Source organism: Pseudophryne corroboree, unplaced genomic scaffold (assembly GCF_028390025.1).
Source record: "Pseudophryne corroboree isolate aPseCor3 unplaced genomic scaffold, aPseCor3.hap2 scaffold_1181, whole genome shotgun sequence".
NCBI lineage: Eukaryota > Metazoa > Chordata > Amphibia > Anura > Myobatrachidae > Pseudophryne > Pseudophryne corroboree.
Window position 1 is genome coordinate 60,304 of NW_026967806.1, and position 12,657 is coordinate 72,960.

General features: G+C 47.9%; 1 protein-coding gene across 1 annotated transcript in view; it reads right to left on the reverse strand.

Moving 5' to 3' along the window:
- Positions 1 to 5,097, reverse strand: part of LOC134990573 (zinc finger protein 260-like) — a 32,703-nt gene extending 27,606 nt beyond the window's left edge. The window contains exons 1-2 of the mRNA XM_063950702.1: positions 4,951 to 5,097; positions 2,416 to 2,620 (exon numbers count right to left, since the gene is read on the reverse strand). Coding sequence (XP_063806772.1) covers positions 2,416 to 2,620; positions 4,951 to 5,097 — 352 coding nt within the window. The remainder of the gene's footprint in view (positions 1 to 2,415; positions 2,621 to 4,950) is intronic.
- Between the last annotated feature and the right edge of the window lie 7,560 nt (positions 5,098 to 12,657).

Sequence of the window (12,657 nt, forward strand, 5' to 3'; positions counted from 1 at the left end):
ATTGTTCACGAGAGGGAACCAGCCGCAGAGGGAGAGAATCTGGTGTGACATACACTGCATAATTAGTGTTTTACCATGTTTACAGTAGACAAACACACACACACACACACACACACACACACACACACACACACACACACACACACACACACACACGTATATTGAATAGCAAGCCTGCCCAGACTGGTATGTGAGGAGAGACAGAGAGAGAGGAACAGCACACCCAAAAAGCCTGTCAGACTCCGTGAGACTGCAGGCTGTCTGTATCACAGTATAACACCAGAGTCTTGTCCTTTTCAGGACACTATAGTGTGTATAATAGCGGCTCTCCCCCTTATTTACACCCCTGTACCAGTTTCCTGTGTATCCTGAGTGTCTGCAGGAGCTGTGTGTCCTTGCTGCTGCAGCTGTAAGCAGAGGAAAGTGCCAAAACGCCACTGGTCCCGCTCTGAGGAAGCTCCGCCCCCTGTAATGGCGCTGGAGCTCTACAGATATTTATACTGGCAAATGTCTCCTAACAGGTGTAAAATGTAACATGAATGCCTGTTTCCACCACCGCTGGCCAGTGTACACAGGGGGGCTATAGCGGATCCCTCCGTAAAGCGTCTGTATGCCGCCCCTGTAATCGCGCCGCACCAAGAGCCGGGGGATCCCCTGGTTTGTACTCACCACTCTTCTTCCCTCCCGGCATTGTTAGGGGTGTGCGGCGTGCTGCGTTTGGTAAGGTGCAATGCCCTGCGGTACCAACAACCTCTCAGGACGGTGGTCCTGCAGCGGGGAAGCGGCTCTGACGCCTGAAGAGACCGGTAACCCCCCCCCCCCCCCCCCCCAACTCCCTCAGTGCAGGTATACTGTTTCCCAAACAGCATACTGACAATAACGTTTAAAATAAACTAAAGAAAAACTTCTGGAGCTCCAGAGCGGCATCCTCTCCTGGGGCACATAGTTATAAACTGGATGTAGGAGGGGGCATAGAGGGGAGGAGCCAGCACACCCAATGGAAGAACTTTAAAGTGCACCGGCTCCTTTGGACCCATCTATACCCCATTGCAATAAGTCCCCAATATCCCTTGTGGATGTTAGAGAAAAAATAAATAAAGAGGAGTATAATAGGGGCTGATGGCACCTGATGTATGAGATACACCAGAGAGTGTGGGGAGGAGACTGGTCAGATCTCTGGGCTGGTAACACACAGTGACATGATGTGAGGGGGAGAGCAGGAGTATAATAGGGGCTGATGGCTCCTGATGTATGAGATACACCAGAGAGTGTGGGGAGGAGACTGGTCAGATCTCTGGGCTGGTAACACAGTGACATGATGTGAGGGGAGAGCAGGAGTATAATAGGGTCTGATGGCTCCTGATGTATGAGATACACCAGAGAGTGTTGGGAGGAGACTGGTCAGATATCTGGGCTGGTAACACACAGTGACATGATGTGAGGGGGAGAGCAGGAGTATAATAGGGACTGATGTCTCCTGATGTATGAGATACACCAGGGAGTGTGGAGAGGAGATTGGTCAGATCTCTGGGCTGGTACCACACAGTGACATGATGCGAGAGGAGAGCAGGAGTATAATAGGGGCTGATGGCTCCTGATGTATGAGATACACCAGAGTGTGTGGGGAGGAGACTGGTCAGATCTCTGGGCTGGTACCACACAGTGACATGATGTGAGGGGGAGAGCAGGAGTATAATAGGGACTGATGTCTCCTGATGTATGAGATACACCAGGGAGTGTGGAGAGGAGATTGGTCAGATCTCTGGGCTGGTACCACACAGTGACATGATGCGAGAGGAGAGCAGGAGTATAATAGGGGCTGATGGCTCCTGATGTATGAGATACACCAGAGTGTGTGGGGAGGAGACTGGTCAGATCTCTGGGCTGGTAACACACAGTGACATTATGTGAGTGGGGAGCAGGAGTATAATAGGGGCTGATGGCTCCTGATGTATGAGATACACCAGAGAGTGTGGGGAGGAGACTGGTCAGATCTCTGGGCTGGTAACACACAGTTACATGATGTGAGGGGGAGAGCAGGAGTATAATAGGGGCTGATGGCTCCTGATGTATGAGATACATCAGAGAGTGTGGGGAGGAGACTGGTCAGATCTCTGGGCTGGTAACACACAGTGACATGATGTGAGGGGGAGAGCAGGAGTATAATAGGGGCTGATGGCCCCTGATGTATGAGATACACCAGAGAGTGTGGGGAGGAGACTGGTCAGATCTCTGGGCTGGTAACACACAGTGACATTATGTGAGTGGAGAGCAGGAGTATAATAGGGGCTGATGGCTCCTGACTCCCCCACTGGGAAAATACATATTCCTCATTAGTCTGTACTGACAGAGGAGGGTGTAGGATAAGAGATTCCTGTAATCACTGAGTAAGGAGAATGTGTGTTTATTACTCACCTGTGGTGATATCTGTAGGGATCTCCTCCTCCTTACACTGCTGATCTCCCCTCACATACGTCTCTTCTTCTTCCTCTGTATCTTCTACCTTTATAACAGTTAGATACATCTCTTCTTCATCTGTATCTTCTGCCTTTATAACAGTTAGATACTTCTCTTCTTCTCCCTCTATATTTTCTGTTTTAATATCAGACAGACGTTCTACCTAAAAAAAAAAAAAAAAAAAAAAAAGCAAAAACCCGAGATTTTACTGTTAAATCTTTCTGCGAGGTACACTGGGTTCCACAGGGAATAACATTGGGGTGTAAAGTATGATCTTGATCCGAGCAACCAGCAGGCTAAAAGCTTTGACTGTTCCCAGAATGCATAGTGCTGCCTCCTCTATAACCCCGCCTCCATGCAGAGGAGTTCAGTTTTTGTTAACCAGTCCAATGCAGTAGCAGGTAAGAGAGACGACAATCATTAGTAGCCACATACACCACATTCTCACGACAGGAGAAGGTGTCAGCGGCTAATGCCATACCAACCAAAAGAAGCCAAGTGCGTCAGGGTGGGCGCCCTGTGGAACCCAGTGTACCTCGCATAAAGAGACTTAACAACTGTAAGTTCTTACCATAAATCTTGTTTTCGGCTGCGGGATACACTGGGTTCCACAGGGAACAACATCGGGGATGTCCTAAAGCAGTTCCTCATGGGAGGGGATGCACTGTAGCGGGCACAAGAACCCGTCGTCCAAAGGAAGCATCCTGGGAGGCGGAAGTATCGAAGGCATAGAACCTTATGAACGTGTTCACTGAGGACCAAGTAGCCACCTTGCACAATTGTTCAAGGGTCGCACCACGGCGGGCCGCCCAAGAAGGTCCAACAGATAGAGTAGAATGGGCATTGATAGTCGCAGGAGCTGGACCACCAGCCTGTACATAAGCATGCGCAATCACCATTCTAATCCATCTGGCCAAGGTCCGCTTGTGAGCAGGACAGCCACATTTGTGAAAACCAAACAGTACAAAGAGAGAATCAGACTTCCGAATGGAGGCAGTTCTCTTCACATAGATACGTACCAAATTCAAAGACCGCTCTTTGGAAGACAATTTAGGAGAGGCAAAGGCCGGAACCACAATCTCATGATTAAGTTGGAAAGAAGAAACCACCTTAGGTAGGTACCCGGGACGTGTTCTATGAACCGCCCGCTCACGGTGAAAAATCAGATATGGAGACCTACAAGACAAGGCACCCAAATCCGACACCCATCTAGCAGAGGCAATAGCCAGCAAAAAACAGAGACCCTTGTAATGCCTCCAGAACCACCGACAAGTCCCAAGAAGCCACAGGCGGGACGTAAGGAGGTTGAATCTGCAACACACCCTGAGTGAATGTATGATCAGGTAGAGTCGCAATTTTCCTCTGCAACCAAACCGACAAGGCAGAAATATGAACATTGATGGAGGCCAGACGAAGGCCTAAGTCCAGGCCCTGTTGTAGAAAGGCCAAAAGTTTGGCTGTACTAAATTGGTAAGCATCATGATTGTTAGTGGTGCACCAAGCAAAGTAATTCCAGACCCTATGATAAACCAGAGCAGAAACCGGTTTCGAGGCCTTCAACATGGTTTGAATGATCGCCTCAGAAAATCCTTTAGCCCTCAGAATGGAAGCTCCAAGAGCCACGCAGTCAAAGCTAACTGGGCCAAATCATGATATACACAGGGGCCCTGAACGAGGAGATCTGGGCGCTGCGGAAGTAGAAGGGGACGCTCTATCAATAGACCCTGAAGGTCTGAGAACCAATGCCGTCTGGGCCACGCTGGAGCGATCAGAAGTAGGATTCCTCCTTCTTGCTTGAACTTCCTTATTACTCTGGGCAGGAGTGACCACGGAGGGAACACGTATGGCAGCTGAAAGTTCCATGGAACTGCCAATGTGTCCACGAACGCTGCTTGAGGATCCCTTGTCCCGAAGACCGGAAAATTGTGATTGTGTCAAGACGCCATCAGGTCCACATCTGGGAGGCCCTATTTTTCCACGAGGAGTTGAAATACTTCTGGATGGAGGCTCCACTCTCCGGCGTGTACATCTTGACGACTGAGGAAGTCTGCTTCCCAGTTTAGGACCCCCTGAATGAACACTATAGCTGGCAGATGGCGTTCCGCCCACTGAAGAATCATTGATACTTCCCTCATTGCCATGCGGCTTCGAGTGCCACCTTGACTATTTATGTACACCACCGTGGTGGCGTTGTCCGACTGTACTTGAACAGGTCTGTTCTGTATCAATTGCTGGGCCAAGTTCAGTGCATTGAACACCACACCGCCTGCAGTTCCAGAATGTTTATCGGGAGGAGAGACTCCTCCTTGGTTCACCGACCCTGAAGGAACTGATGCTCCAAAATCACGCCCCAACCTCTCAGACTGACATTCATCGTCAGAAGGACCCAGTTGGAGATCCAGAAGGGACGACCCCTGCTCGGGACGACCCCTGCTCGGGACGACCCCTGCTCAATCGTTGGTCCTGTAGCCACCAGCTTAGTGACAGACGGACCTCTGGAGACAAGGAGATCATATGAGACCTGATCCGGTGAGGCAGGCCATCCCACTTGGCAAGTATCAATTTCTGCAGAGTGCGGAAATGGAATTGAGCGTACTCCACCATGTCGAACGCAGACACCATGAGACCTAGCACTTGCATAGCCGAATGTATCGACACTTGCGGATGAGATAGAATGCATTGAATCCTGTCCTGAAGCTTCAGGACATTCTCCTGAGACAAGAACAACCGCTGGTTGTGAGTGTCCATCAACGCCCCCAGGTGCACCATGCTCTGAGCAGGGACCAGGGAAGATTTCTTCCAGTTGATGAGCCACCCGTGGGCTTGCAGAAACTGGAGCGTCATATCTATGTGGCGTAGGAGAATTTCTGCGGAATTCGCCAGGATCAACAAGTTGTCCAGATACAGTAGGATCCTGACCCCTTGACGGCGGAGTACAGCCGTCATTAGCGCCATGACCTTGGTGAAGACTCGCGGGGCCGTGGTCAAACCAAAAGGTAACGCCCGAAATTGGTAATGGAGGTTGCCAACAGCAAAACCTCAGGTACTGCTGATGCGACATTGCGATACGAATATGCAGGTAAGCATCCTGTATGTCCAGGGAGACCATATAATCCTCGGGCTCCAAGGCCAGAACAATAGAGCGGAGAGCTTCCATACGAAACTTGGAGAATCTCACATATTTGTTCAAGGACTTGATGTAGAGAATGGGCAGAGAGGACCCATTCGGTTTCGGGACTAGGAACAGCAGTGAATAGTACCTCTTGCCTCTCTGAACCAGAGCCACCTGTCCAGGAGGGACTGTACCACCGAAAGAAGAGTTTTTGCCTTCACCTGATCCGAAGGGACGTCTGTCAGGCAAAATAGACGAGGGGGACGACTTTTGAAGGATACGGCGTAACCTCGAGTGACGACTTCCTGTATCAAGGCATCGGAAGTGGTCTTCAACCATTCCTGGGTAAACCCTAGAAGTCGGCCCCCCACTGGGATCCCCCAGAGGGAGGCCCTCCCCGCCATGCAGCAGGCCGACGGGCAGCCCAAGCCCATTAAGGTTTGGGCTTAGTGGGTTTGGAAGTGCGAACCTGTTTCGGGTACGCCTGACTTTTTGCTTTCCCTGAAGGATGAAAGGAAGTACTCTTAGCCTTCGGTACCAAAGGAGCAGTACTAGGTAGACACGCTGTTTTAGCAGAAGCTAAGTCAGCCACTATCTTGTTGAGGTCTTCTCCAAAAAGAATGTCTCCCTTAAAAAGGGAGCACATCCAGAGTTTTCTTAGACTCCAGATCCACAGACCAGGATCGTAATCAAAGAATTCGGCGAGCCAAAATGGACGCAGTAGAAGCCTTGGCCGCCAGAATACCGGCATCAGAAGCCGCCCCCTTAATGTAATGAGAAGCTGTGACAATATACGATAGACATTGTCTAGCACTATCAGAAAAGTTGGAAGGCAGCTCCGCTTCCACCTACTGAGCCCACGCTTCAATAGCCTCTCCAGCCCATGTCGCTGCAAGAGTGGGCCGACACACAGCTCCTGCTAGGGTGTAAATTGCCTTTAAACAACCCTCCACACGCTTATCCGTCGGTTCTTTCAGAGACGTTACGGTAGTTACAGGCAGAGCCGAGGATACCACCAGCCGCACCACCTGTGAATCGACTGGTGGTGGTGTTTCCCAATTCTTACTTAGCTACGCAGCGAGGAGATAGCGAGCCAGCATCTTCTTGTGGGGGCGTGAGTTTATTTCCTGGATTTCCCCAGGATTCCTGAGGTATGTCAACTAAATGGGCAGAATGAGGTAAAACTTGTTTAACGACTTTCTGACGTTTAAATCTGTCCGGTCTCTTAGGGGCAGCGTCAGGCTCTGGGTCATCAGTAATTTGAAGAATTAGCCCGATAGCCTCCAATAAGTCAGGAACATCCACCTGTGTGACAGATTCCCCATCAGAATTATCTGGATCAGTGTGTCGGGTCAGTATAGACGCCATCCTCATCACACGAGGTGTCTGGGACGTGGGTGGATTGTGAGGAAGTAATGGCCCGCTTAGGGGACCCCTTGGTCTTAGGCGGGCGAGGATTAGATTTCTGTTTAGTCAGTGATTGGTTCAATTGCTATAACTGAGTGGACAGGTGATCTGCCCACGGCGGATTAACCGCAGGGACCATAAGCGGTTGTACCAGCACATGAGGTCCCATAGGTGGCGTAAATTTAGTTACCAGTGTACTTAACGTGGAAAAAGTAGCCCAAGGTGGGTCATTTTGAACCCCCGTTGCTACGGTCCCACTGGGGGGTAAGGAACCCCCAGAACCTGAACCCCCTGCTGCTATGTTTTCCTCTAACGTGTCTGCAGTGTCACCACCACGCACTGTAGGATCAGCCCCAGCACCATTGCCCTCTGTAGCTGACATATCTGAAAGCTCAATGCAAGGCAACACAGTACAATAACAGCAGCTCAATACCGGACAAGAACCCCCTGTGCAGTGTATCAGCACAACCAGGGGATTCAAGAGGTATATGGTGAATAAAAATCACACAGAAAAAATAAGATTTTAAACCTACTGGTAAATCTTTTTCTCCTAGCCCGTAGAGGATGCTGGGGACTTCGTAAGGACCATGGGGTATAGACGGGCTCTGCAGGAGATATGGGCACTATAAAGAACTTTTAGTATGGGTGTGCACTGGCTCCTCCCTCTATGCCCCTCCTCCAGACATCAGTTAGAGAAACTGTGCCCAGAGGAGATGGACAATACGAGGAAAGGATTTTGTAAATCTAAGGGCAAGATTCATACCAGCCCACACCAACCACATCGTATAACATGGAATATACGCAACCAGTTAACAGTATGAACGAAAAACAGTATCAGTCAAAGACCGATGTCAACTGTAACATAACCCTTATGTAAGCAAGTCTTGCAGATTTAGTCCGCACTGGGACAGGCGCCCAGCATCCTCTACGGACTAGGAGAAAAAGATTTACTGGTAGGTTTAAAATCTTATTTTCTCTTACGTCCTAAAGGATGCTGGGACTCCGTAAGGACCATGGGGATTATACCAAAGCTCCAAACCGGGCGGGAGAGTGCGGATGACTCTGCAGCACGATTGAGCAAACGTGAGGTCCTCATCAGCCAGGGTATCAAACGTGTTTGAACCCGACCAAGTAGCTGCTCGGCACAACTGTAATGCCGAGACGCCTCGGGAAGCCGCCCAAGAAGAGCCCACCTTTCTAGTGGAATGGGCCGTTACCGAATTTGGTACCGGCAAACCAGCCGTAGAATGAGCCTGCTGGATCGTGTTACAGATCCAGCGAGCAATAGTCTGTTTAGAAGCAGGCGTGCCAATCTTGTTGGCTGCATACAGGACAAACAGAGCCTCTGTTTTCCTAACCCTAGCCGTCCTGGCTACGTAAATTTTCAAGGCCCGGACCACATCCAGGATTTTAGAGTCCTCCAAGTCACCACAATAGGTAGGTTCAAATGAAAAGAAGAGACCACCTTAGGCAGAAATTGAGAACGAGTCCTCAACTCTGCTCTATCCACATGAAAAATCAAGTAGGGGCTCTTGTGAGACAAGGCCGCTAACTCCGAAACCCGCCGTGCAGATGCCAAGGCTAATATAACCACATTCCAGGTGAGGAATTTTAATTCCACCGTTTGAAGAGGTTCAAAGCAGTGTGATTTAAGGAACTGTAGCACCACGTTAAGGTCCCATGGTGCCACTGTTGGCACAAAAGGAGGCTGGATGTGCAGCACTCCCTTTACGAAAGTTTGGACTTCTGGGAGAGAAGCCAATTCCTTTTGAAAAAATAGATAGGGCCGAAATTTGTACCTTAATGGAGCCTAATTTTAGGCCTGTCAAAGTCAGAAAAATATCTCAATGCACACTGCCATATTTGCACCTCACTCAGGTCCGGGCTGCGCATGCGTACGCTCTCCCGTGAAGGCGCATACCCGCAATAGCGTGCACCCGCAGGCACGCAGTATGCGTATTTACGGTAGAGTTTATGTAATCGTAGCGTGCGACTCATTCGTTACATATTTTCAGTATAAATGTAGTTTATAGATCATGGTCCCTTTGATAGATTCTGAAAGTTTGGTTAACATAGCATGTTCCTGAGCGGAGGAATCCCTCTTTGTATTGTACGAAGGGTCTAACAGGATTCATACAATGGTGTTTGGTACCCATCGGAAGAGTATTTAAATAGCAATATTCCGGTGTTGGTTTGGAGCGGATTAATCGCTCGTGCGAATAGTTATGGACATAACAAGTTATGTCCATTTTCTATTTGTTCTTGTTTAATCATGCGGCGGGAAATCTAGTATCCCACCCACCTGAACAGTTGGAAACAGTCACAGCCCACCTGTATGAATCAACCTATGACCTTTTGTTATGGTACGGAGCCGAATTCCTGTGTCCAATGAACAATGGGATTGTAGGGACCATTGGATTGCATTGTGTGTGGGGCATAAATAGACAGGCCGATCATATCCAGCTTCACTCTCTCTTCAAACGGTTCTCATTGCTGATAATCGGGAGCTGGATATCGAGGCGCATGCGATCATTACCCGTTGGGCGTAAGTGTTTCTCCGCAATTGTATTTGTCTCCTTGTGATATTGAGCCAATCTCTTTCTCTCTCTCTCTCCTCTCTCGTAATTTTCCCTTGATTAGTATTGTGTTGTATTGTATTTCTTGTATAGTTATATGGTTAGTTGGTTTATGTTATACTGTAGAGTATCATTTGTACTGTGATTCCTTTTTACAAGTATATTAGTTATAATACATATATATTAGGCTTTGGACCCTAAACAAGTATCTGTGTATTTTCTCATAGTGTTAAGTGTACTCAGAGCGTCGGAGACGCTCAAGCAGCTTTGTAGTTAAACAGGTTACACCAGGTTGCACTTACACATTGTCTCTACATAAAGGTATACTGTGTCTCTCATTGTTAAAGGTATAGATATCAAGGTATAGCGTTGTGAGCGTCTGCGCCGCTGGTGATCTCTTCGTGGTCTCGAGCGTCCGCTACGCCATAGCGAATCATTACGTTAGTCATAGCCAATAACGTGCTTGTCTGTGATCTCTGAGCCGTGAGCGAACGTGACGCTTGAGCGTCTCGCCTACGGCTGAGCGATCGTTACGCAACTAGCGTACCCTTACGGTACTTCTTAAGTAAACAGCGTACAGTGTTCTTAGACCTCATAAAGGGTTATAAGTACGATAAAAGAATTCAGCTTTATCAATTGGGGACTCGTCCTGTCCTTCACATATCTGCACTAGGTAGATCAGCAGACATTATCCCTCAGCAAAGGGCGGGAGGTTGTCTCGCAGTGCTGATGGGATAAGCGTCTGCTTCGCTTAGATTAAGAGTGCTGAAGGAATCCGGGATCCGGAGGTAAGAACAAAACGCTAGTATCTTTTAAAACGGTTTATTTTTCTTCTGTCTTGCGTACACACGCACGCATAAATATCTGCATTTCTTTTCATCTGTGTATTTCATTTTTTTCGTATATCATTATCCTGTTTGCAAATTTTATAGTTGATAGAAAAGTGCTAAAAGAGACTTGCTGTTATTTCATAGTTTAAGAATAGAGGTGATATAGTTAAAGTATAGACAAACACATAGTTTTGCCTGGGAAAATAAGGCGAAATCAGTGTGGTTGTGCGGTAGATGACCAGGGATCATCTACATTGATAAAAGTATAAATTGTGTTACGGTGGATCTTTGCTTTGTGTACACGTGTCCCTAACAAAAGACTTGTGTACGCAATCCAAAGGCCGACGCACGCAGCGTACATTACGCAACGGAGCGTCTGGTTACGCCCACCTAGCTCAAGTCACGATAAGTTGATTTTTTTTAACGCAAGGCGATAAATAACGCAAGGCGATAAGTAGCGCAAAGTGGTAAATAGCGCAACAGGCGATAAATAACGCAAGTCTATTTTTGGTGTCCGAAATTTAATTAACAGATCCTGCTCCTAATTGGTAACACAGCTGGGCTAAAGACAAAATTTCTGCGCAGAAATAGAGATAAAAGCAAAAGTGTGCATGTGGTGAGTGAGTGTTTTTCATACAATTTTAGAGGTTGAACCAAAAGAAATCACCGAGTACTCGTGAGGGACATACGTGTAAGTGACATACACGGTGGCTAGGGAGGCATCCTTGGTTAAACAATATTAGAGCATTAGAGTATAGCGGACCAGTAAAGAACAAGACCAGGAGGTCAGACCAGGAGGTCGTATAGGCACAAGACCAGGAGGTCATAACAAACCAGCAGGTACAGGTAAAATAGACAAAGAAGTCCGCTATACAGTCCAGAGGCACAACACCGAAGGAGGGTTGGTGCAACACCCATATAGGCCATACAAGCTCTTGCTGAAGGAACTCGCAGCCGCAATTTTCGATTCCATTGATCTTTCCATACATAGGTTTAGTTGCTTATGTACTGAACGATTGTACCGCACGTAATTGCGTGCATTAGTTAGTAATCTGACTCAGTACCATTAGAGTACAGGGGTCACACACGCTATTTGTACATTCTGACGTGATTTGTGTAATTTTTTATTTTTAAAAAGGGAAGTTCGCTGGTCACTCAGGAACTGTTTAACAACCCCACCTTTACTGGAAAGAGTAAGTGTTCTGCGGATCACCCTCACATGTTCCAGTAAACAAAAGGTTTTATAGGTGCCCTGTATCGAGTACGCCAGCACCATATCGGTGTGATCAGGTCGTATTGGTCGGTGTGGGCGAGCGAGTGAGGTGCTCGGTAAACTTCACCGCCTACCTATCGCGAATATTTTGGTTTTCTGTAAGGGTCAGCTGAAATACCCTGATATCGAGATCAGAGGTAAAGCAAGCGACGCCTGCAGGTTATGGGGGCCAATTGTTCAAGAAGGGGGCGATCAACCTCGGTTCGGGTTGACCCTGTAAACCGTCCAGTAGGATCGGCCAGGTATATAATGTGTGAGAAATATGGAATTCACACAGAAACTTTATGTGACGAATGGGAAAGGATGACTGTACAAGACCGGGAGAAATTCCCCAGAATAGGTAGCTTCAGCCCAGAAGTGTTACAAAATTTAAGGAGGAGGATATGTCTCATAAAATCAATAAAGAGACGAGTTCAGCATTATGATTACTTACAGTTGTGGCAACAGGAAGGTGAGATACAGAGAGGTTTGGCTCAGGCGGCGGGATCTGGCTCAAACAGAAAACTGGTTGCAACAGCCCCGCCGCCACCATATATACCGGGAGAGAAGTTGATTGCGGAGAAAGACGCACTAAGGTGTAACACACAATCACTTAGTAACCATGTAAATGTTAATGATAATGTTAACCCATTAACCCATGCAAGTATTAACCCGTGCAAGTTGTACCCTGTTTTGAACTTTCCTCAGGAGTGTGATCAAGAGGACGAAGCGGCAACAATTTCAGCTCTCTCTCTAGCGGCTACCATAGCAGAGACCACAGTAGGAACAGCTCTACCCACGAGATTAGTAAAGGCCCCTAGCGGAGGGATAGGTGAGGTCGTATCGACTGGTAAGTACGGCACCATGCATTATACTGAAACAATTTCACCACAAGCTGTAGAATCTACACAGAATGAGGTTGTTAGAGTTAACCCAATGGGAAAACAGATGTATCAGGAGCCACGCCCATAAGGAACATTGCCATGTACAGCCCATTTTCCCGAATGGAATTAAGGACCATAG